At 50.2% G+C, this 25,443-nt stretch overlaps 1 protein-coding gene across 3 annotated transcripts in view; it reads left to right on the plus strand.

The window, feature by feature from the left end:
• Positions 1-25,443, plus strand: part of AK7 (adenylate kinase 7) — a 64,923-nt gene that overhangs the window by 38,750 nt on the left and 730 nt on the right. For all 3 annotated transcript variants that reach the window (XM_089322817.1, XM_089322818.1, XM_070065610.2), the window contains 6 exons: positions 1,194-1,317; positions 10,258-10,386; positions 11,117-11,185; positions 15,408-15,605; positions 22,325-22,545; positions 24,948-25,106. In XM_089322817.1, coding sequence (XP_089178943.1) covers positions 1,194-1,317; positions 10,258-10,386; positions 11,117-11,185; positions 15,408-15,605; positions 22,325-22,545; positions 24,948-25,106 — 900 coding nt within the window. The remainder of the gene's footprint in view (positions 1-1,193; positions 1,318-10,257; positions 10,387-11,116; positions 11,186-15,407; positions 15,606-22,324; positions 22,546-24,947; positions 25,107-25,443) is intronic.

Genomic DNA, 25,443 nt, shown 5'->3' on the forward strand with positions numbered 1-25,443 from the left:
CAGCTTGACCACTACAGCAGGTGCTCGTCCCTGGAGTGTTTTTAGGATTTTTGTTCTTACTGTATGTTTCTCGGGGTATTATCAGATTTTTAAAATTTATTCACTACTTTTTTAAAAAAGATTTATTTATTTACTTGAAAGTCAGAGTCGCATAGAGAGAGAACAAGAGACAGACAGAGAGAGGGAGAGAGAGAGAGAGAGGTCTTCCATCCACTGGTTCACTCCCCAATTGGCTGCAATGGCTGGAGCTACGCCAATCAGAAGCCAGGAGCCAGCAGCTTCCTCTGAGTCTCCCACACGGGTGCAGAGGCCCCAGGACTTGGGCCATCTTCTGCTTTCCCAGGCTATCGCAGGGAGCTGGGTCAGAAGTGGAGCAGCCGGGACTCAAACCGGTGGCCATATGGGATGCCAGCACTGTAGGTGGGGGCTTTACCCGCTACGCCACAGAGCCAGCCCCAACTTTTAATTTTTTTATCGGGCATGGGGGATACTGAGGTACATTCCCATGCGTAATTACTGAAAGTCTTGATTTCTTTTTTTTTTATTTTTTATTTATTTTTTATTTTTTGACAGGCAGAGTGGACAGTGAGAGAGAGAGACAGAGAGAAAGGTCTTCTTTTGCCGTTGGTTCACCCTCCAATGGCCGCTGCAGCCGGCGCACCACGCTAATCCGATGGCAGGAGCCAGGTGCTTCTCCTGGTCTCCCATGGGGTGCAGGGCCCAAGCACTTGGGCCATCCTCCACTGCACTCCTGGGCCACAGCAGAGAGCTGGCCTGGAAGAGGGGCAACCGGGACAGAATCGACGCCCCGACCGGGACTAGAACCTGGTGTGCCGGCGCTGCAAGGCGGAGGATTAGCCTAGTGAGCCGCGGCGCCGGCTCCTGAAAGTCTTGATTTCTACAAAACACGGGCTCCCTCAAGCAGGATAGAACCTGGTACCCTAGGAAAGTGCGACTCTTACGCAGTTTTGAAGTGCACACAGACACATTTTATGCTCCTAAAAACAGCGTGAGGCAGACTTGGAGCTCCCCACCCTTGCAGGCTTGGGTGTCCTACAGACTGGCTACCCACGGCCGGTGGGGACGTGCCCTCCTTGGGTACCAGGCTTTTCCTGAGACCAGTTGCCAGGTGACTTGTGACTAGCAAATCAACGCAGGGCACCATCCAGTGTCAATGTCCCTGTGGCATGTAGGAGGCGATTGTGGCACCTAAAGAAGGAGGAGAAGAAGAAGGTGAAGAGGAGGAGGAGGAGGAGAACGTGGAAGATGCCCAGGAGCTCTTGGACGGCGTCAAGGAGAGCATGGAGCAGAACGCAGGTGAGCACGCACGGCGCGCGGCCGCCCTCCTGTTAACAGGGCCAGCTTCTCTATCTGGTTATAAAAGACTCCCTGTGCGCTACTAAAAATGAGTAACAAATTATAACAACAGCAAAGAAATTTCATTGATGATCTCACCCCACCCCACCCCCCAGGAAAGAGAATCACTGGTAACATTTTGGTGACTGTCTGATATTAAGATGGGAAAGAACTTCTTAAGAAAAAAAAATGCGTGCAGTCATAGATATTTTATAAGCATCAAACTTCATGAATTAAAATCAAAGGACGGGCTAGCATTGTGGTGCAGAGCGTTAAGCTGCTACTTGCAATGCCAGCAGCACATATCAGAGCACCTGTTCGAATGACAGCTACTGTGCTTCCGATCCAGCTCCCTGCTGATTGCAACTGGGAAGGCAGCAGAAAATGGCCCAAGTACTTGGACCCCTCCACCCAGGCGAGAGCCCCGATAAAGCTCCTGGCTCCTGGCTTCTTCAGCCTGGCAGACTTGGCTGTTGCAGCCATTTGGGGAATGAGCCAGCAGATGGAAGGTCTCTCTCTCTCTCTCTCTCTCTCTCTCTCTCTCTCCGTGTGTGTGTGTGTGTGTATGTCTTTCCCTCTCTCTGTCACTCTGCCTTTCAAATAAATAAGTAAATCTTAAAAAGAATAAAAGGCTATAACAAACAGCTAATATCCTTGATATACAAGACATTCAGGCAAATCGATAACAATAATTCAATCCTTAACAGAAAAAAAAATGGATGAAAAACACAGACCAGCACTTGATGCAAGAAGGAGTACGAGTTCATGGGGAAACAGACTTAGTCATTTGGCAGCTGATTGTGCAGGTGGTTTAGCCAATGAACCGCAGCAAAGTGTCACGTTCAACTCAAACCCTAGAGTCATTCCTCCCCACCTTTGGATGCAATTGCAGGCTGGTCCCACAGCAAGTCTTAGACAATAACTGAGAAGTCCTTTGTCTATTCATGCTTTAAGAGGGCCATTCCAATCCAATGATCTCAAACTGGGCTTGGGACTGAGATCTTTCTAAGAAAGCTTGCCACTCATCAGGAAAGCGCTAAGATCGTTTGTTTGTTTGTTTGCTTGTTAAAGGCAGAGTGACAGAGATAGAGAGATCTGGTTCACTCCCCACATGCCTACAACAGCTGGGACTGGGCCAGGCTGACCAGGAGCCAGGAACTGCAGCCAGGTCTCCCACGTGGTGGCAGGGGCTCAAGCCCTGCTGCTCCCAGGCACATTAGCAGGGAGCTGGATCGGAAGCAGAGTAGCTGGGACTTGAACCAACGCTCCATTATGGGATGTGGGCGTTCCAGGTAGTGGCTTAGCCCACTGTGCCACGACACCTGCCCGCACTGCATTTTTATACTGGAAGAAGATCGCGATCCTCTACCAAATGGGCTGCATCACCTGGTGTCACCTGCAGACAGTCCCGTGTGACCCACAGCTTGGACTCTATCCAATTCGAGTTTCTTCCCCCACCAACCTCTCAACCATGTCTGTTTTCTGTCTTCTTCCTCTTCTCCCTGCCTCCTCCCCTCTTGCTGTGGCTATTTCTGGCCCTCCAGGGTTGGGCCCGGGTGAGTGGGCATTAGTGGAGGACAGGGGTGTGTGTGACCGATTCAGGGAGGCTGGCAGGGGGTGACAGGTGGCTGCGTGCGGCTCCTTCCTGTGTTATGCTTCTGTGAGTTCTTCAGATCCTCCCACCGGCGTCCACCCACTGAGCACCTGGGAGCACAGCTCTGACTGCCCTCCGTGGCCGTCCAGCGTTGTCTCATGGCATTCACCCTTGTCCCCTTGTCCTTGAGGAGGTCCTCTGCTCAGTGACTCATCTCCACTGTGGTTGGGAGCCTTGTATCCCAGTCCTTGCCTCATGCCGTGCCCTGCTGGGGGTCGTTGCCACCTGCGGCTGCGGCTTGAGCATGTCCCCCGAAGTCCCTGTGCCGGAAGCTTCATCCCCAGTGTGCGGGGTTGGGCAGTGAGACCTCTACCGGTGACCAGGCCATGAGAGCTCTGCCGCCAGGAACAGGCCCCCGCGCTTGTCGTGGGAGCGGCTTAGCCACTGCACGAGTGGGTTCCTAACAACAGGACGAGTTTGGCCCCATCCTCGGCTCTCCTGTCTGCCTTCTCTTGCCTCATTCCCTTCTGCCGTGGGGTGATGCAAAAAAAGGCCCTTACTGGATGCAGGCCTCTCAACCTTGCACTTCCCAGCCCCCTGCACGGTAAGAAGGAAGTCTTTTTCTGCATGAATTATGCAGTCTCGGGTATTCTGTTCCAACAGCACAAAAACTTGTAAGAGCACCTGTATTCCAGGGGGCCCACGCCTGTCCAGGGCTCCTGGATGGGGGAGGAGGAACAGCTCTGGGAGGCCTTGCCCGGTGCCTGGTCCTTACCTCCTGCCTCGCTGCCGCCCCTCTTGCACGTCAAGGTCTCTGATTCCTCCACGCCTTCCCCTGGAACTCAGCCTTACCCTTCCCTCTTTTCCCCCTTCCTTCAGGCCGGGCCAATCCAGTTTTCCAGGGTGGAGGACATAGCTTTGTGTGGCAATTGAGTGTGCGTGCGCTGAAACAGCCAGTTACCTGAGTTTTGTTTTCTGCCCTGCTGTGGGCTGGGCTGTGAGGAATGGAATTTAGAATTCCGGAGGGAAAGGGAGAGGCACAGGGAACACAGAGCAGCACCCAGGGGCATGACGTTGCCTCTGCTTGCCCGCGGGGCATTGAGTCACTCTTCTGGTTTGACAGAGGGGAGCAGAGTCCTGGCTCCCAGCTTTGGGGGTGGGAGGTGGGGGAGAGAATAAGGAAAGTCCGGGTAGGATATTCCATGGTGGGGACATTGGCGGGAGGAAACCTGGCCGCGCTCGGCTGTGGGGTAGAGGGTCAGGATCTTGGGGAGCCCTGCACGTGTAAACCCCGAGGCTGTGGTGTGAGGGCAGAGATGCGGCGGGAGCCGGGAGCTGTCTGTTGGGCAGGGATGTCTGATTCTGAGGCTGACAGGACTACAGAGACTGCTGGGCTGCTCCTCACAACAACCCCGCGGTCTTCCTACGGGCTATGTCACAGGACGTGTGCAGCACCTGCTGAGCGCGTGCCTTGCCCGGGGAGGGGACCGCCCAGGACAGATGGGCTGGGAGCAGTCAGTGAGTCCCACGGCCAAGAAGGGCCCCGTCCTTGGCTGAAGACCCCCTTCCCCCAGAGGCCAAACCTTTTAGGTAGCCTCTGCTTTGCCAGAGGGGCCCCGGGAGGGCGGGAGGGCAGAAGCAGTGGTCTTTGGGGAAAGATAAAGTCTTAAGAACAGCAGGGGTCCCTCCCCACTCGGCACCCTTACCCGCCCCCTGCTTCCTACAAGGTTGGACCACTTCATCCCGTCCCCTTACTCTTAGGAAGAGTCCAGTTTCCTCCTATCCTTATTTACCAGAACCTCGAACGTGGACCTTGGTCATGTTTGAACTAAACAGGACCTTTGAACCCACGGCACAGACATGACACAGACATTCCAGCGCGAGGACCTGGAGACTAGCTCCCTTTCCCTCACATGACCCCTTTTGTTATCATACGACGACAGCAATGGCACTGGCAACGCAGGTTTCACATTGCGCCAGTGGGGCTCCCCTGGGGACAGCCGCAATCAGGACTGCATTGTTTACAGGTCCTTTATGCCCACTTTGATTATTTCAAAAGCATCAATAGTGTTAGAAAGGTAGACTTAAAATCAGGGCGATGTTTTATTAACTTTAAAAAAGCCTTGTTTGTTTAATTTCATTTTATTGAAAAAGCAGGGAGACAGAGAGAGAGCTTCCATCTTCTGGCTCATTCCGCAAGTGCCCACAACAGTCAGAGCGGGGCCAGGTGGAAGCCAGGAGCCCAGGACTCAGTCAGCGCCTCCCGTGAGGCTGGCAGGGACTCGAGTACCTGCCCATCGTCTGTTGCCTCCCAGGGTGCGACAGGAAGCTGGAACCAAGCACTGCTTTGAAGAATGTGCGAGTCCCAAGTGGCAACTGAACCCCTGAGCCAAATGTCTGCCCCCAGAGAGACATTTTGGAAGCTATCCAGGAAGGGGCTACAGCAGTGTGAGGTTCCTAAGGAAATTAAAGATAGAACTGCCATGTGGCCCAGAACCTCTTTTGGGTATATACCCAAAGGGACTCATCTACCCCCTCCTAAAGATATCTGCACTACCATGTAAACTGCAGCATATTCATAATAACCAAGACACGGAAACAATCTAGTGTTCATTGTTGGCTGAATGGATAAAAAAATATGTGACTATATATAATATGTATATATATGTGTATGTATGTATGTATATCTATATCTATCTATCTATATCTATATATGTAATGGAGAGTAGGTTACGCTGCTTCCTGAAGCGCTGGCATCCCATATGGGCACCAGTTCAAGTCCTGGCTGCTCCAGCTGATGCAGCTCCCTGCTAATGCACCTGAAAGAGCAGTAGAAGATGGCCCAGTTGATTGGATCCCTGCCACCCACATGAGAGACCCAGAAGAAGTTCCTGGCTCCTAGCTTTGGTCTGGCCCAACCCTGGCCATTGTGGTCATTTGGGGAGTAGACCAATGGACATTAGACTTCTCTCTCTCTGCCTCTGCCTCTCCCTCTCTGTAACTGCACCTTTTAAATAAATAAATAAATCTTTTAAATAAAGAAAGACAAAACAGGGAAAAATATAAAAAATAAAAAACTAAAGAAAATCCTGTTTAAAAAGTAAATAAATAAATAAAATAAAAAAATAAAACGTAAAGACTGTGTGATCCACAACGAAGCCATTTGCCACCTGAGGGGACTGGGAGACATTACAGTAGGTGAGCGAAGCCAGGCACAGAAGGAAAACTGCTGTATGAGCTCACGCGTGAGTGGGGTGTACACACATACATCAGATATGCAGAGACAGAGGATAAAACAGTGATTACTGTGGGGAGGCCACGATAGAGGGTCAGGGATCTAGAGCCTAAAGGACTGAACTAGCATTTGTGTAGCATAAACACGTTTAGATTCGAAGTGACTGCAATCGCACGGTGTTAGGATGTTTGTTAAGTAAGATTTTAGCTGCTCTGGTGAGAAAAGTAACTGAGACGCGGGCACGTTCATCCCTTCCCTGTGGTGGCATTCAGTCTCTCTGCACCTCCCATAGTCTCATCTTATAAACCTCTAATACAGACAACCAAGTTTACTTTAAAAAAGATTTATTTATTTATCTGAAAGTCAGGGCTACAGAGACAGAGGGAAAGACAGAGAGAGAGAGAGAGAGGAGAGATCTTCCATCTGCTGGTTCACTCTCCAGATGGCCACAACGGCAAGGCCTGACCAGGCCAAAGCCAGGAGCTTCATCCGGGTCTCCCACGTGGGTGCAGCGGCCCAAAAACTTGAACCATCTTCTGCTTTTCCCAGGCCGTTAGCAGGGGGCTGGATCAGAAGTGGAGCAGCCGGGACTCGAACTGGTGTGTATGTGGGATGTCAGTGTCGCAGGCCGTGGCCTTACCTGCTTTGTCGAAACGTCAGCCCCAAGGTTTACTTTTAAAAAAATAAAGCAGAAAGGGGCAGTCAGCTGCCCCAGAGGTCAACATGAGCCAGAGGTCACTGGCGTCTGCCTAGCGGGCCGCAGTGCTCTGGAGCAAGGCGTGGCCCTCGGTGCTCCAGCGTGCCTCTGAAGTGCGCCACAGTCCCCAGACAGACTGCTCTGCTTCTTGCTTTCCGGACACTCGTGTTCTGACTCAAACAGAAACGCATGGCAAATCTCAGGCCTGAAATAAACCAAGGGGCATGTCGGGGGGTGCCTGGCTCCCTGACCCGAACAAGGAGAGCTTTGGAAACGGGAAGAGACTGCTTCAATAAAACACGGCTTGCAACGGCAGCGCGTCCCACGGCTTTAGCTCCGTGACCGTCGTGAACCTTTGTGGAAAACAAAGTAAAAATCCCTTGAAGAAATTTCAGTACGTTCAAATGACCTTGGGTCATTTTGTTTTGGACTTGGTCATATTTAAATTTTTTTTTTTTTTTTTTTTTTTGACAGGCAGCGTGAACAGTGAGAGAGACGAGAGAAAGGTCTTCCTTTGCCATTGGTTCACCCTCCAATGGCCGCCGCGGCCAGCACACTGTGCTAATCCGAAGTCAGGAGCCAGGTACTTCTCCTGGTCTCCCATGGGGTGCAGGGCCCAAGCACCTGGGCCATGCTCCACTGCACTCCCTGGCCACAGCAGAGAGCTGGCCTGGAAGAGGGGCAACCGGGACAGAATCCGGCACCCCGACTGGGACTAGAACCCGGTGTGCCGGCGCTGCAAGGCGGAGGATTAGCCTAGTGAGCCGCGACTCTGGCCTCATATTTAAATTTCTGAAAGACACAATTGTTTTCTGAATTCACTGCTGCTTATGATCTGTGTGACACTGAGTGGTAGAAAAAGGAGATGGGCCCAGTGCTGTGGCCTAGTAGCTTAGGCTGCCGTCTGCAGTGCCTGCAGGCCATACGGGAGCCAGTTTGAGTCCCAGCTGCTCCACTTCCGATCCAGCTCCCTGCCAACACACCTGGGAAAGCAGCAAAAGACGGACTAAGTGCCTGGGCCCCTACACCCAGTGGGAGACCCGAAAGAATCCCCTGGTTCCTGGCTTTGGTCTGGCCTAGCCCTGGCCATTGTGGCCATTTGGGGAGTGAGCCAGTGGCCGGAAGATCTTCCTGTGCCTCTCCTTCTCTCTCTGTCACTCTGCATTTCAAATAAATAAATCCTTTTAAGAGTTCTCCTTTCTCCATATCCTCACCAGCGGTTGTTACTCTTGTGTTTTGGTAATAGCTACCTTAAACAGAGGGGAGATGATACCTCCTGATGGTTTCGATTTGCATTACTCTGATGGCTAGTGGTTTGGAGCATTTTGTTCTTATATTTGTTGGCTATTTGTGTTTCTTCTTTTCAGAAATGTCTGTTCAGGGTCTTTGCCCATTTCTTAACTTGACTGTGTATTGCTGTGGTTCAGTTTCTGTTATATTCTGGATATAAATCCTTGGTCGGACAACAGCTTGGAAATATTTTCTCCCATTTTTGGGTGACTCTCCGCTCTATTTGAATGTTTCCTTTACTGTGCAGAAACTTTGATATAATCCCATTTATCTAGTTTTGCTTTTGTTGGCTGTACCTTTGGGGCCTCATCCAAAAAATCACTATCTACAACTTTAAGAGTTTATCCTGTGTTTTCTTCTAGCAATTTCATAGTTTTAGATCTTTATTTTTATTTTTATTTTTTTATTTATTTGACAGAGTTAGACAGTGAGAGAGAAGAGACAGAGAGAAAGGTCTTCCTTCCATTGGTTCACCTCCCACATGGCCGCTTCGACTGGAGCTACGCCTATCCGAAGCCAGGAGCCAGGCGCTCCTTCCTGGTCTCCCATACGAGTGCAGGGCCCAAGCACTTGGGCCATTCTCCACTGCCTTCCCAGGACACAGCAGAGAGCTGGACTAGAAGAGGAGCAACTGGGACTAGAACCCGGCTCCCATATGGGATGCCGGCGCAGCAGGCGGAGGATTAACCAAATGAGCCACAGCGCCAGACCCCACATTTAGGTCTTTATGTTGATATGTATATCCAGTTTTCCAACATGATGTATTGAAAGGACTATCTTTTCCCTCACGTATGTTCTTTACATCTTTGGCAAAAATCAGTTGCCTCTGTGTGTATGAATTAATTTCTGGGTATCCCGTTCTGTTGATCTATGTGTTGGTTTTTATTCCAGCACCATGCTGTTTTAATTAAATAGCTTTGTAGCATGCTTTGAAATAATGTATTGTGATGCCTCCAGCTTAAATTCAGCAAATATTTACAGAACATTTATTTTTAACCAGTCATGTGCCAGATACATAGATGAAGAGAATCTCACTTAATTCTCACGAGAGAAGCACTTACCCCTATATGAGAGCACAGAGGTGTAACACTGGGCACTTGGCGCAGGTTAGATGCCGCTCAGCAGAGTGCCTGCGTTCCAGCCCCAGCTTCCCGCTGCTGCACACCGGGAAGGCAGAGGTGATGCTGCACATCCTTGGGTCCCTGGCACCTGTTGGGAGACCTGGATGGAATTCCAGGCTCCCGGCTTCGGCCTGCCCAGCCTCGGCTGGGGGGGAGTGAGCCAGCAGATGAAAGATATTCTCTGTGTCTATCTTTCTGTCTTTGCCTTTCAAATACATGAAGGTAAGCAGGGGCCAATGCTGTGGCATAGCGGAAAAAGCTGCCGCCTGCAGTGCCAGCATCCCATGTGGGCGCTGGTTCTAGTCCCAGCTGTTCCACTTCCCATCCAGCTCTCTGCTGTGGCCTGGGAAAGCAGTAGAAGATGGCCCAAGTCCTTGGGCCCCTGTACCCATGTGGGAGACAGGAAGAAGCTCCTGGCTCCTGGCTTCGGATTGGAGCAGCTCCGGCCATTGCAGTCAATTGGGGAGTGAACCATCAGAAAGCAGACCTCTTTCTCTCTCTCTCCCTCTCTGCTTCTCCTCTCTCTATGTAACTCTGACTTTCAAATAAATAAATAAATCTTTTTAAATAAAGGAAAAAAAGAAGATAGGAAAATCAATAAAAATTAAGATACAGAGGTAACTATCAAACAGAATTGAGTAAGCCCTGTACGGAAGAGAGCCCTGCATTGCACCACTCATTCCTCATTGAACTTCCCCCGGAAGTCTGTGCTCACAGAAGACTTGCAAATACAGGGACTCGGTGTCTGCTTCCGTTCCTCTTTCTGTGGCCGGCTTGCTGAGTTCTCAGTTGTGCATTCGAGTTCACACGTCACGCTCAAAATACAAAACCACACTTTTTTTTATTTTAAGAGAAAAATAAGGGAATTTCAATAGAATGCTTGATCCACCCAACAGTGTTTGCGCTAACTTTAGACCATGCCGCCACAATAATATACCTGTATATATTTTTTTCTTTTTATCAGGCCGACTAGAAGATCAGTATGTAATTAGATTTATCAAAGAAAAGCTAAAATCTATGCCTTGCAGAAATCAAGGTTACATTTTGGATGGATTTCCAAAGACATATGATCAAGCAAAAGACCTGTTCAGTCGTAAGTCTGAGTGTTCCCTTTAATTTGTTTATATTCAAATAGGTAACAACTTCATCTCGCAAGAAATAGTCATTCAATTAACAAAAAAACATAAAAGTAGAGAAACAATGCGTTTTGAACCTTGACTCACCTTGTATTAGGTGCACAGCTTTTTAAAAATTTTTCAAATTCATTCTATTTAATTATGGCATGAAAACTTAGTGTGAGATCTGCACCTTTCATGTTTAAGCGTACAGCACATTCTTGTTGACTGCTGCCTAGCAGGTCTTCTGGGCTCATTCGCCTTGCTCCGTCAAAACCTCACGCCTGCGTCAGTGACTCTCCTCCTCTCTCCTCCTCCAAGTCTCTGCACCCACCATTCCACTCTGGCACCCTAATTCCGAATGGAAGAGTTGGCTACTGACGATAGCTCACTCCAGTGGAAACACGCAGTAGTAGACTTCCCATGACGGACTGACCTCATTCAGCAAAGTGCCCTCGAGGTCCACCCATGTTGCTGCGTGTATCAGAATCTCCTTCTTTCTTCTGAAGCCTGAACGGCGCCTGCTGTCTGCATGTTCCATGTGTCCTTTATCCTCATCTGTCAGTTCGGCTGGTGGCACTGTTCCTAACATACATGCTCTGTTTATGGTTAGCTCTCATTAGTGACTGCTAGTTGGGGTGGTTGAAATGCGTGCTGCAATCCACGTAATATGTTACAAACAGAACAATGTGTGTTTTCTTCTCTTAGAGGAAGATGAGGAAGAAGAGGAAGATGTCAGAGGCAAACTATTTCCCTTTGATAAATTAATCACCCCTGGTAAGTAGAAGATATTTCTCCGAGATCACATTGAAAAGAGTGCTCTTCGGTCTCTCTTTTGTGCCCGCTGTTTTTGAATTTAATAAAGCAGATCTTCCCGTTTATAGGGAAAAGATGATAAGGTTCAACTTCAAACTAGAGAACGCGCTGGGGGTGAGTATCAGGGATATGAAAGTCCTGCGAGGGGCAGAACCCCCTTTGAGAACAGTCATTTGGGCTGCGCTCCCTGTGGCAAAGCAAAAGTGGCGCATCTGCCCCGGCGCTGACTTCCCGGTCAGCAGGCGAGGTGCCAAGGCTGGGCTGCCCCACTTCCCGCTTTGCTTTGGGGGCCGGCAATGCCAGCATCTTTCCGGAAGGCATCGGATCCAAGGCCGGGACTGGGCAGGTTAAACGCTCTTCGATTCCCCATGCAGTCCGGAGCAGGTGCAGCTGTCCCGTTGCTGACTCGGGGGTTTCACCAGGCGCTCCTGACAGCGGAGCATGAACCACCTGCCCTGCCTCTGACCACCCCGTGGGCCTGAAGAAACGCGGCTGTTTCTGGTCAGCCTGCTCGGGGCACGATCGCAGCGATCGCAGGGGAAGATAGCGGATCATGTGATCAACACGAGAGGGAGTTGTAACTACAGAGAACCTGCCCACGGTGTGAGGCGCCCCAGGGAGCCAGTGTGGCTGCGCTCAGCTCCTCTTGGGGAGGCACAGCGTGCAGGAAAGCCTCTGGAAGCCCTGAGCCCGGCAGGCAGCAGCCTCGCCCCTCCTCCAGGCGGGGATTCGGTGTCTGCCTATGGGCTCTGAAACCACAGGCAGAAACGTGAAATGCCCAAGGGATGAATGCCTCAGATTTCCCGCCAGTTCTGGCAAACACCTCAGGAAAAGTTAAAATTTAATTACTGGGGCCGGCGCTGTGGCATAGTGGCCAAAGCCCCTGCCTGCAGCACCGGCATCCCATAGGGGTGCTGGCTCGAGTCCCGGCTGCTCCCATCCAGCTCTTTGCTGTGGCCTGGGAAAGCAGTATAAGATGGCCCAAGTCCTTGGGCCCCTGCACCAGCGTGGGAGACCCGGAAGAAGCTCCTGGCTCCTGGCTTTGGATCGGCGCAGCTCTGGCTGTTGCGGCCATCTGGGGAGTGAACCAGTGGATGGAAGATCTATCTCTCTCTGCCTTTCCTTCTCTCTGTGTGTAACTCTGACTTTTAAATAAATAAATAAATCTTTAAAAAAAAAAAAACTTAATTATTCTTTGGCTAGCGTGGTGGCCTAGTGGGTCAAGCTGCTGCCTGCAATGGCAACATCCCATGTGAGTGCTGGTTCGAGTCCCGGCTGCTCCACTTCTGATCCGGCTCCCTGCTAACACGCCTGGGAAAGCAGTGGAAGACGTGCCGCCCACACGGGAGACCCGGATGATATTCTTGGCTCCTGGCTTCGGCCTGGCCCAGCCCCAACTGTCATGGCCATTTGGGTACTGAACCAGCAGATGGAAGATCTCTCTGTCCTTGTAACTCTGTTTTTCAAATAAATAAAATCTCAGGGAAAAAAAAAAAAACCTTGATTGTTCTAAATAACCAAGTAGTTCCAGTTTCCAAGAATCTATGGACAGTATTCCCTCACTGCAAACTTCATGGACAATCCTCACTCTCCTGCTCCGGTGACGGGATACAATTCAGCCCGACTGATGTCGCCAGGCACCCGCCCCGAGCCGTGAGCTCACTGAGCCGTTCCAACAGCCTGCCAGGTGGCAATCACACCATGGTTATCCAACCCCACCGAGAACGCCCAGAGGCTGATGTGGAAAATGGGAAGTTTCAAACAGAAGTCTCCCTCCACCACCTCCGAATATACTTCACGTGAAGCCCATTGCTACAATCAGGACGCAGAAGCACAGAGGGGCAGTGACGATCACCATCATGGTCTGCTGGGCTGCCCTCCCCCGGGCCGAACACAAGCCAAACAAGTCTGAGAACCGTCCACTTGGAGTGTCCAGTCTGTTCTTACTCAGCTACACTCCCCAGAAATTGTCCTTATTCCCTGCCTTCCTGAAAGACAGCATTGTTGTCTTTGTATCTGTGGGACTGAAATGAATGGAGGGGGCTGGGCGATGGTACAGTGATCAATGCCACGGAGAGAACTTCCCGAGAGGAGTGGCCCCCTGTGCTACGTACGCGGAGCTGTGCGGGGAGCACCAGGCGTGGTCAGGAGGCGGGGGGCTGTCCAGGTTGGAGCCTTTGTTGGCGTTTCCGCAGCAAAAGCAAAGCAGAAGAGAGTGAACAGCTTAGGACCGGTGACTTTGAACAACAGGTGTGGTCCCTAACAGCCTGGTAGCCGGCGCTGGGGTGAGTTCGGCAGGGAGAGGACTGCGTGGTGCGTGCGAGTTAGGTGAAGGCCGTGGAGCTGTTACCAGCCATCTGCACTTGGCCAGTATGAGAGCTGCAAATGTTCTGCAGAGTTCCCTTAGAGACCGCCAACTCCTGGAGCTCTGTCGCATCACAAGGACAAGGAGCTTTTAAAAAACATCTACTGGGACGTATATTTTTTCATATTAAAATTTCTTGAAAATTGGAAAGCCGAGTATGTTACTCGGTATGTGCAATATTTGATTAGTTGAAATCTTCCATCTCCCAATCACTCTGGGAAAAAGGATACATCATTACATTTTGCAGTTCTCAGATTACTAACAATGTTTTCATCTAGGAGTCTGACATCATGGAGCTTAGAGGGAGCCAATTTGCAGTGAATTTATTGACATCATTTCGATATAAGTATTAAGGGTTCAAATGTCTCCTTTTTTAGCATGTAGCTACTTATGAAAATCAAATGGAAAAGCAAAACAGGTCAGAACAGTGGTGGCCTCAGACAGCTGCAGGTTTATAGAATCAGTGCACAAGCTCATCCCCAGCCTTTATTTTCACCATGAGCACACAGCAGACGATGTTCACCTGTGTTCTGCACGCCCCCTGGTCTGGTCTGTTAGCACATGCGATGGACAATGCTAACGCATGCTCCCCTGTCTCCTGGGCTTTTTCCGATACACTTACCTTATTCATCCACACAAGGATGTTTATTAGGAGGCAGGTGAATGAGAATGGCACTGTTGGGTGGTGAGCCAGCACAATTTTACAACAGTCAACTCTTCCCAAGCTTTGCTGGGCTCCTACAGGTGGCAAAGTCTTTGCGATGCACTTGGCCACTGAACTGGACACTTGTGTCTCTGGTCCTATTGTTGACAAAATTTATTTCACTGACCACCCTCCCCCCAACTCTAGTCTCTTATTCACTTAACAAATATCTGTTGAATTTGTACTAGAAGCTGGAGAAACAGTTTCTTTCTTTCTCTCTCTCTTTTTTTTAAGATTTATTTATTTATTGAAAGAGTTACACAGAGAGAGGAGAGGGAGGGAGGGGGAGAGAGAGAGAGAGAGAGAGAGAGAGAGAGGTCTTCTATTTGCTAGTTCACTCCCCAAATGGCTACAACAGTTGCAGCTGTGCTGATCTGGAGCCAGCAGTCAGGAGCTTCTTCCGGGTCTCCCACATGGATGCAGGAGCCCAACAACTTGGGCAACCTTCCACTGCTTTCCCAGGCCATAGCAGAGAGCTGGACTGGAAGAGGAGCAGCCAGGACTAGAACCAGTGCCCATATGGGATGCCGGCACCGCAGGCAGAGGATTAGCCTATTGCAACACAGCGCCGGCCCCTGGAGAAACTGTTTTGTCTAATCTGGGTGTCATCATTTGCCAAGTGTCATTATGTCTATTGAACACATAGGTGTCCTGTAGCCAGTGGCAGTAAGTGAAGAGAGAGCTGGATCCATGGACATTAAACTCCCAGGGGAGTCCCCACTGTTGGGAATTTGGCAAAGCAGCCCACAGAGCTCTTTGCCCACAGCTGCCATGATGCTCTCGGGTAGCCTGTGAGGACTGTGCCGCTGACGGGGCAGGGTGAGGATGGACCAGGAAGCTGGTGATGTCCCAGGGGGTTACTGGAGCGGTGCCATTTACAATTCCTGCTGCTTGTTGTGGGAAGGAAGGTGGGGGGAGGAAGGAGAGGAGGAAGGGAAGAGAGATTGTACGAAACACCCTCAGTGCCCCATGGAGTGGTCTCTGGAACGTGATGTGTGTGGGTGTTTATCCACCCGGGCACCGGAAGTTTGAGTTAGCAGGGGCCGGTGTGTTTCCCAGTAGCCAGCTAGCCAGCCCTGCCGTGTGGTGCCAACTGTGGAACTTGCTCTCCCCAGAGTTCGTGTGTGCGCTGGACGCCTCGGATGAGTTTCTGAAGGAGCGCGTGATGAACCTGCCCGAGAGCGTGGTGGCCGGGACCCACTACAGCCAGGACCGCTTCCTCCGGGCTCTGAGCAACTACCGGGACATCAACACCGAGGACGAGACTGTCTTCAACTATTTTGATGAAATTGAGATCCACCCGATTCACATTGGTATGAAATGAACTCAAGGGTTATGGGAGCGTTGAGACCCAGGACCCCCGGCAGCCCCCACTGCACATAATGGGGATGGTGGGGCTCGGGAGGACGGGGAGTTCGGGGTGGGGAGCACAAGGAGGCTCCGGGGCGTGGCAAGCCACAGGACGAGCAGAACCCACCCCCAGGGAGTTGCTTTACTTGGGGATTTGGACGTGGGTGGGTGTTCTTAGTACATGGAAACCTATGGGTAGGTTACAGAATCAAACGTCAAATTGGCAGACTCATAAGAGCACTTCAGAGAAATGCGAGCTTGTTGTCAGCTGCTCTGGGCGCTGCCCCCACGCTGCCCCCGGGTTTCTTGGGGGCAGCGTTCTGTGCCTGCAGCCCTGCCGGCCCCGCTGCACTTCACGGACCCCCTCCTGACCTTCAGCCTAGCCAGCTCACTCCCACCACTCCCCAGAAAAGCAAATAGCTCTCTGTGGCATCCCCCCTCATTTCCTGTAAACACATAACTCAGAGCTTAGCGCACAGCGAGCGCTCGGCAAATAGGATCTGCACCAACCCCATCTTCATCACTGTCACTCTTGGCTCCGAATCTCAGCATCAGTAGCTGTTTCCTGCTCCCCTCGGCTTGGTGAGCCCCTGAACTTCCCTTCTGGTTATCTGGACCCTCGTGCCTCTTTCTCCCTCTGGGTCTGGAGAGAAACAACCAGCTGCCTTCCTGGGAGAAGCTGACCGGACAGCCGCTGCCCTTGATAAGCCGGAGGCGACAGCATTTGGACCTCGGCGTTCTGGGAGGCGGGGAGCGAACGATGGAGTCAGCAGGAGGCACGAGAGCTGATTCCAGCTCTGGCTTGTCCTCGGCCTTCTCGTCTATGAACTTGGAGAATGATCAGGCTTGTAGGGTTGTTACACACGGTAGAGAGAAACAATAGGAAGTGCCCGTGCTCTGAAGGAGTTCAACAAGTGGCCATGTCGCTATTACTATGGTAATAGAGCGTAAAATGATGTACAGTTGGTAAATCTGCAAATTCTCCTCCTCTGTTTTGCACCCTCATCAGGGACTGGGCATTTGCCCTCACTTGAACATAGTTTTGCATGTTGGATACACTTTATACGGGCTCTACACCTGCCAATATGGAAATTAATTTATGTTAGTTAATCAGTAAATTGGGCCAATGGTGAACAAATTTCAGAAAAGTAGTGATTATCTTTTCAGCAAAGCCCAAAAAATTACTTGCAGGAAGAACAGGAGAGCGTCCAGGGAGAAACACTGAGGAAAGTAGAAATCAGGCCAGTGCCACGGCTCACTAGGCTAATCCTCCGCCTGCGGCACTGGCACCCTGGGTTCTAGTCCTGGTTGGGGTGCCGGATTCTGTCCCAGTTGCTCCTCTTCCAGGCCAGCTCTCTGCTGTGGCCCGGGAAGGCAGTGGAGGATGGCCCAAGTGCTTGGGCCCTGCACCCGCATGGGAGACCAGGAGAAGCACCTGGCTCCTGGCTTCAAATCGGCACGGCGCCAGCTGTAGCGGCCATTTTGGGGGTGAACCAATGGAAGGAAGACCTTTCTCTCTGTCTCTCTCTCTCTCTCACTGTCTAACTCTGCCTGTAAAAAAAAAAAATCATGGCAGGGAACGAATGAGTGGCCATTGTGTTTTTGCCTCATTCTGAGCTGTCAGGTCTGGCCCCGGCTCCACTTTGACAAGCAGGAGAGAGAAGCAAAGACGAGACTGTACTGTAAAGACGAGCTGGGGGAGGGCGGATTAAAATCAGGAAAATCAGCTCAGCCCGGGAAGAGTCCGGAATGGGACCCTGGAAACACGCTGGGAATCCACTGTCTGCATCTCTGGATTTCGTCTTCCCTCTTAGCCATCTATTTGTTTATGCATTGATTTAGGCAGAGAGAGAGATCCTCCATCCAGTGGTTCACTCTCCAGATGCCCGCAACACCTGGGGCTGGCCAGTAGCTGGAGACGAAATCCGAGCTTCCCTTGTGGGAGGCAGGGAACCGAGTACTTGAACTTTGACCTGTTGCCTCCCAGGGGTCACATCAGCAGGGAGCTGGAACCGGGAGTGGAGGTGGGACTCCAACCCAGGCACTCTGAAAGAGGGAAACAGGTGTCCCAAGGGCAAGGCTTCTCTCCTTCCTCCCTGGCCCCAGTGCTGGGCTGAGGCTGCCCTGCAGCCTTGAAGTGTCCATGTTATCCTGGGAGCTAAGCCTGGGACTGGACACCGTCCCAGCCTCCCATTCCTGGCAGAGCCACTGTGCTAGTCAAGCTCTGGTCAGGTACCCACGCCTGTCCATGCAGCAGCTGCACCACTGCAGGGCCAGGGCAGGATCTTTCTGGGGCAAAACTGCTCCCTGTGAACACATTCTCCAAACTCAGAGCCCGTTCAAGGACATCTCAGGGCACTTAGTGACACCGAGATTGTAACTACTGAGAAGGATCGGGGGAAACACATTTAAATGCCGGAGGTCAGGCAATGGGGAGGTAGCAGATCTGAGCTTTGGTTTTTTTTTTTTTTTTTTTTAAGGTCTTGTTTGTGCTCACCAAACAATGCACTGGTGCTGTGCCTCTCCTCTTGCCCTGGTAATGTGGTGGTGTCTCTGGTCCAGGTCCAGGTCGTACAGATATGGAGAGTGGATATAGCAGTGGCTGTGATGGGAAGAGGGCAAGCAGTTGTTCAGAGGAACGTCTGGAGGGCTCAGTATGAACATGTGTCCACGGCACCTGTTCCAAGCAGAACCTTCCAATTCAACCCAAGAGAGTAGTGTAGACATTGCTATTGGGGCTGGCGAGTGGCATGGTGGATAAAGCCACAGCCTGCGACTCCAGCATCCCACTGTATACTCACAGCCACTGTTTCGAGTCTTGGTTGTTCCTCTTCCAATCCAGCTCTCTGCTATGGCCTGGGAAAGCAGTAGAAGATGGCCCAAGTCCTTGGGCACCTGAACCCACATGGGAGACCTGGAAAAAGCTCCTGGCACCTGGCTTCTGTCTAGCCTAGCCCCAGCCATTGCAGTCATTTGGGGAGTGAAGCAGCAGATGGAAGCTCTCTCTCTCTGTCTCTCTGTCTCTCCCTCTATATGTTTGTAACTCTGCCTTTCAAATAAATAAAATAGATCTTTAAACACAACACAACACACACACACACACACAAGAATTGCTCTCACAGTGACTCCGCAGGGAGATCACTGTCAGTCAACTGAGCTTTCCTTCTTTCCCTTCCTGCTCCTCTTCCTCATCCCCCTCCTCTGTCTTGATATTAGCAACAGTCAGATGTCCTGAGTTTGCACTCCTTCCTATTCTAGTAGACTAAGTAAAATGGTTAATTTTTTATGGATGGAAAATATATCCCCAAATCACTGATTTTTAGAAACAAAACCCAGAAAGAAACTCAAGGTCGTCCTGGGCAGCCTCTGACAGCTGCAGTCCTGGCTTCTGTGCAAATCTCTGAAGGAAATGTCCCATTGCCTGATCGCTTCCGGGTGCAGGTGGTCCTTTCCCCTCTCCATCCACTCAAACCGGCAGTGACTCTGAGAACTCCTAGACCCACCAAGTGGGTTTATCCTTGGGATGCAGGGATGGTTCAACATATGCAAGTCAATACATTTGTTATGTCACATTAACAAGTTGAAGAATAAAAACCACATGATTATCTCAACAGATGCAGAGAAAGCATTGATAACATACAGCACCCTTTCATGATAAAAACCTTAAGCAAATTAGGTATAGAAGGAACATTCCTCAAAACAATAATGACAAACCCCCTTGCCAGCATGATATTGAATAGGGAAAACTTGGAAGCACTTCAGCAAGATCTGGAACCAGACAAGGATGCCCACTTTCAGTGACCACTACTATTTTTTAAAAAAGTTATTTATTCGTTTGAAACTCAGAGTTACAGAGAGAGAGAAGGAGAGGCAGAGGGAGACAGAGGTCTTCCACTCCACTGTTCCACTCCCCAAATGACCGCAACAGCTGGAGCTGTGCCGATCCAAAGCCAGGAGCCAGGAGCTTCTTCTGGGTCTCCCACATGGGTGCAGGTGTCCAAGCACTTGGGCCATTTTCCACTGCTTTCCCAGGCCATAGCAGAGAGCTGGATCAGAAGTGGAGCAGCTGGAACTCCCATACGGGATGCCAGCACTGCAGGCGGCAGCTTAACCGGCTATACCACAGCGCCAGCCCCACCATTGCTATTCAGTATAGTTCTGGAAGTTTTAGCCAGTTTGCAGTTGACATGATCCTATAAAAGGGGAGCCAAAAGATCCCACTAAGAGACTATTGTTACTCATAAGAGAATTTAGTAAAGTTGTAGGACATAAAATCAACACACAAAATCAATAGCTTTTGTATACATAGACAATGCTATGGCAGAGAAAGAACTTGTAAGATCAGTCCGATTCACAATAGCCACAAAAAAACTTAAATACCTTGGAATAAATTTAACCAAGGATGTGAAAGATCTCTATAATAAACGTTATAAAACGGGGCTGGTGCTGTGGCACACAGTGGGTTAAAGCCCCAGTCTGCAGTGCCAGCATCCCATATGGGCACCGGTTTGAATTGGGCTGCTCCTCTTCCAATCCAGCTCTCTGCTATGGCCTGGGAAAGCAGTAGAAGATGCCCAAGTGCTTGGACCCCTGCACCCTTGTGGGAGACCCAGAAGAGCTCCTGGCTCCTGGCTTTGGGTCACCTCAGCTCTGGCCATTGCGGTCATTTGAGGAGTGAACTAGCAGAATGGAAGATATCTCTCTCTCTCTCTCTCTCTCTCTCTCTCTCTCTCTCTCTGTAATTCTGTATTTCAAAGAAGTAAAATAAATCTTTAAAACAAAAACAAGAACATTACAAAACATTAAAGAAAGAAATAGAAGAAGACATTAAAAAATGGAAAAATCTTCCATGTTCATGAATTGGAAGAATTACTACTGAAAGCAGTTGCAAACTCAATGTGTTCTCAATCAAAATACCAATGATATTCTTCTTCGATCTAAAAAAAAAAAAAAAAAACTGTTCTTAAATTCATATGGAAGCAAAAGAGACCCCAAATAGCTAAAGCAATCTTAAGCAGCAAAAACAAAGCTGAAGGCATCAAAATACCAGGCTTAAAGCCTTGGCTTGCAGCGCCAGCATCCCATATTGGCACTGGTTTGAGTCCTGGCTGCTCCACTTCTGATCCAGCTCCCTGCTAATGCACCTGGGAAAGCAGCAGGCCCAAGTGCTTGGGCCCCTGCACCCACATGGGAGACCCAGAAGAAGCTCCTGGCTCCTGGCTTTGGATCAGCTCAGCTGAAGCTGTTGTCGCCATTTGGGGAGTGAACCAGCAGAGGAAGACCTCTCTTTCTCTGTTTCTACCTCTCTGTAATTCTTTCAAATAAATAAAATTAAACTAAAAAAAGAGAGAGAGAGAGAGAGACTCCAGAAGCACAGGCAATAACAATAAAAATAGACAAATGGGATTACATGAAGCTAAAAAGCTTCTGCACTGCAAAGGAAACACTTAACACAGTGAAGAGGCAACCGACAGAATGGGAGAAAATATTTGCAAAGTATGCAACTGATAAAGGATTAATATCCAGGAACTATAAAGAGCTCAAGAAACTCAACAACAACAAAACAAATAATCCAGTTAAGAAATGGGCAAAAGACATGAACAATTTTCAAAGTAGGAAATACGAATGGCCAACACACACATGAATGCCCAGGATCGCCAGCTATCAGGGAAATGCAAATAAAAGCCACATGAGGTGTCACCGCACCCCAGTTAGAGAGGGAACGGCTATCATCCAAAAATCAAATAATAAATACTGGCAAGGATGTGGGGAAAAAGGTACTGTAATCCACTGTTGGTAGGAATGTAAACCAGTATGGAAGACAGCATGGAGATTCCTCAGAGATCTGAAAATAGATATATGATCCAGCCTTCCCACTCCTGGGAATTTACCCAAACAAAATGAAATCAGCATATGAAAGTTATTTGTACCCCATTCACTGTAGCTAAGCTATGGAGTCGACCCAGATGTCCATCAGTTGATGACTGGGTAAAGAAACTATGGTGTATATACACTACAGAATACTCCTCAACCATCACAAAGAATGAAATCCTGGCTTCTGCAACAAAATGGTTGCAACTAGAAACCATTATGCTTACTGAAATAAGCTAGTCTCAAAACTACAAATATTATAGATTTTTCTCTGATAATTGACAGTTAATATAGAATACCGAAAAATGTACAGGAATGAGATGGTCAGTTTGGGATGTGATTGTCATTCAGCCCTTGCTGATACTCCTGCGGAACTGTAGTCTTCCTGCTTTTTACTTGTTTAATATTGTGATTAGTGGCAAATTAACTCTGTGAAAATGGAGTGGATTAACATTATATCTTTGCAAAAACTGATGAAGAGAGGAGAGGGAGGGAGGGCGATCAAGGGGGACAGGGGAGTGGGGAAGTGTGGTTGTCTTCTTGGAACAGTACCTATGGAGAATAAAATCTATTCTCTTTATATTCACAATAATTATTATAAAGAACTCCTAGACCCAAGCCCAGATCTTCCTGCCCAAGGCTCTCAGAGCCTGGCTTGAAATTCTTGGCCACGCTGGCAACTAGAAAGGGAGGCTCCGGGGCGGGTGGTCGTTTGCATAACTCACTCTCGCGGGTTCACGGCACCAGAGAATCCGCCAAAGCAGGCCTGGAATGATAACCCCGGGTTCTGCTCTCTCCTGGTGTTGAAAAGATGTAGGAAAACTCGAAGATGCTCAGAACAGACTTGCGATCAAGCAGCTCATCAAAGAGATCGGGAGGCCCCGGAACTACGGTTTCACGGAGGAGGAGAAGGCGGAAGAGGAGCAGCGGGCAGCCGAGGAGCGCCTGGCCAGGGAGGCGGCCGAGGAGGCCGAGCGCGAGCGCCAGGAGGCGGTGGAGACGGCACAGAAGATAGCGCGCTGGGAGGAGTGGGTGAGTGGGCATCCGCGCCGGAGCCCCCGGGGCCAGCCCGCCGGAGCCCCCCGGCCAGGTCTGTCCGCCGGTCCAGGCACCTGCGACGGAGGAAAGCCCTGGGCTTCAGGGTTAACGGCGCGATCCAGGCTGCGGCAGCTCTAGTAGGAACGCTCACGCCTCTGCACACCTGTTTCACTCTTGTCCGTCCTGTGGTCAGACTCGGTTTCCCCCATTTACCTCGGCCAGCCTCCGCCCGCCCCTCCTGCTTTCCCAAATCCTCGCCTCCGGAAGTGTTCTTGCTTCCAAAACCAGCTCCGGGTCCACCTGCAGGTCCTGCGTCTGCTCCGGGTCAGTGTGTTTCTGGCCAGAATGATGAGGCACCTGCTCCCCGGGCTTCCCAACCCACCGGGGACCACCCCGGCCTAGCGCCACACTGCTGCCCGGCGAGCCTTCTAGGGTGCGGCCCTACCCTGGGCATTCTGCAAAGACCCTTCCCAGGCCGGCTGTCCCCCTAACACAAGAGCCCACTAGGCACTGTGTGGTCGCCTGCCGGCTTCGTCTTTCCCAGTCTCAAACCACGCCCCAGTGGGCTTCTCACATCACTTTCACTTGTTCACATCTGGATTAAAAGTTCACTTTCCACTGAGGCTTGTCCTGGTCATTTCCGGTAAAATTTAACCCCTGCCTCTCCCCAGATCATGCCCCCTCTGTACCTTGTAATTTTCCTTTTGCCATTATTCTGTCTCATATACTCTATGTTATACACATCTATCTTGTCTCCAGTCTTTTCCCTGCACAGAATTTAAGCTAGATGAGGACAGGGATCTGTTCTCCACCCTATTTCCAAAGCGTAGAACAGTACCCAGAGGATAAAGGGAACTCAACAAATATTTGTGGAAGGGAGGCAGAGAAGGAAGGAGGAAGAGAAAGAGGTTATGTGCACATCAGAATGCCTGGTTAATCTTAGCGTAAATCCCTAAAGTTTGCTGGGAATTTCTGTTCCATTGTTTAAGTTTTGATACGTATTTCTGAACTACCAGCCCCCATAAGAAAATGTAAAAAGACAAACCACCCTCAGCAGGGGCAAACCAGTTCACACCGTCTCCCTGGGGCTCTCCCTCTATGCCTTCTCCACCCCTGCTTTCCGTTTTGTTCATGCACGTCCAACGATCAACGAAAACAGTCTGATTGTTTTAATGTGAGTTTCTCTGGACACGAATTTAACTTTTTCTAGCCTTGTTAGGCATTTATGTTTCTCCGCATGCCACACACATGCTTTGCCTGTCCTTGGGCACATTTTGCAAGAACTCCTGATGAAGTTGTACAACAGAACCAGGAATACCCCCACCGGGGCTCCCAAGCAGCGTGGCTCCAGGTCAAGTCCTGCTGCGCTCTCTACAGGGACGTGGTCCTTCTCCACCTGTAAATGGGGATTGTGACAGATTGCCCTCACAGGGTGGGGGGCTGTGACATATGTCGTCTGTGCAGGCAATGACTGGCAGATAGCTCTCCATCGTGTCACAGCTTCATGATATCCTGGCTTTTTATCACGTGCTGCAAATAACTTGTCCCGATTCATCATTGCCCTTTTAACGTTATTTATGGTGTTTGCTTTGGCAACACAAAAGTTGTGTGCTCATAGGCAGTCAAATACATTGGTCTTTGTTCCATTTTGGTTTCTGAGCTTGCCGTCTTGCTAAGACTTCTTTTGAAACCAACATCATCAGTTAGGACTGCTGATCGTGCAAGTGACAGAAAAGCAAATTCAAAATGGCTTAGACATGAAGGAAACATGGATTCATGTAACAGAGGCGTGCCAGAGAGGGCTGGCTTCAGGTGGGGCTTGATCTAGGGGTTCCAGTTATGTCACCAAGGACTGGGATTGCCCTCTCTGCTGTCTTCCACGCTTGGGTTCAATTGTGGGCTCTACCTGAGGTGTCCATCCTTATCCAACACCCACAACCAGGAAATGGACTGGGCTGGCGGGCTTACGTCCCACCCAACCAGACATCCAGGCTGAGAAGGGAGAGCTCCCAGAGGAAGTCTGGATTTATTATTCCTGGGGTTGGGGGCTACATGCCGAGCACAGAACAGCACAACTGTCACACGCCACCAGAACATCGAGTAGCACGTCCATGACTCCTCCCACGATTTTTAACTTTTTTTTTTTTTTTTTTGTAACTTGGGCAGCTAGAAATTATTTTGGTAGAAGAAATGGCCCGGTTTATTGTTTTCTAAGTGACCAGGCAGCTGTGATAACGCATTTCCCTAACTCTCTGCTGTCTGGAAGCACCGCTGTTCTCGTGAGGTGCTGCAGGTGTGGAGCCGGCTCCAGCTCTCGTGCACCCTGGGGTGGGTGTGTCGAAGTGTTCTCCTTTTCCTGGCTGGCCGCTGCCCACCTCCAGATGTTCTCTTTATAGAATAAGCGCCTAGAGGAAGTGAAGAGAGAAGAAAGGGAGTTACTGGAGGCGCAGACCATCCCTCTGAGGAACTACTTGATGACCTATGTCATGCCAACTCTCATGCAGGGTATGAATGAGTGTTGCAAAGTCAGGCCCGATGACCCTGTTGATTTTCTGGTAAGAGATTTAATTTTTTTAAAAAATATGAACTGGGAGGTGGGCATTTGGCACAGAGGTTAAGCTGCTGTTCGGGCCACCTGCGTCCCATATTGGAGTGCCGGGGTTCAAGTCCTTGCTCTGGCCTCCTGCTAATGTGTACCCTGGTGGCTTGAGGGGTTAGGTCCCTGCCACCCATGTGGGAGACCTGGACTGAGCTCCAGTCTCCCGGCTTCAACCTGGCCCAGCCCTGGTTGTTGGGGGGCATTTAGAGAGCGAACCAGCAGACAGAAGGGCTCTCTGTCTCCCTACCTTTCAACTAAAATTTAAATAAATACCTCTTTAAAAATCAAAAAAG

This window comes from Oryctolagus cuniculus, chromosome 20 (genome assembly GCF_051225735.1).
Source record: "Oryctolagus cuniculus isolate XC-2025 breed Fujian yellow rabbit chromosome 20, ASM5122573v1, whole genome shotgun sequence".
Classification (NCBI taxonomy): Eukaryota; Metazoa; Chordata; class Mammalia; order Lagomorpha; family Leporidae; genus Oryctolagus; species Oryctolagus cuniculus.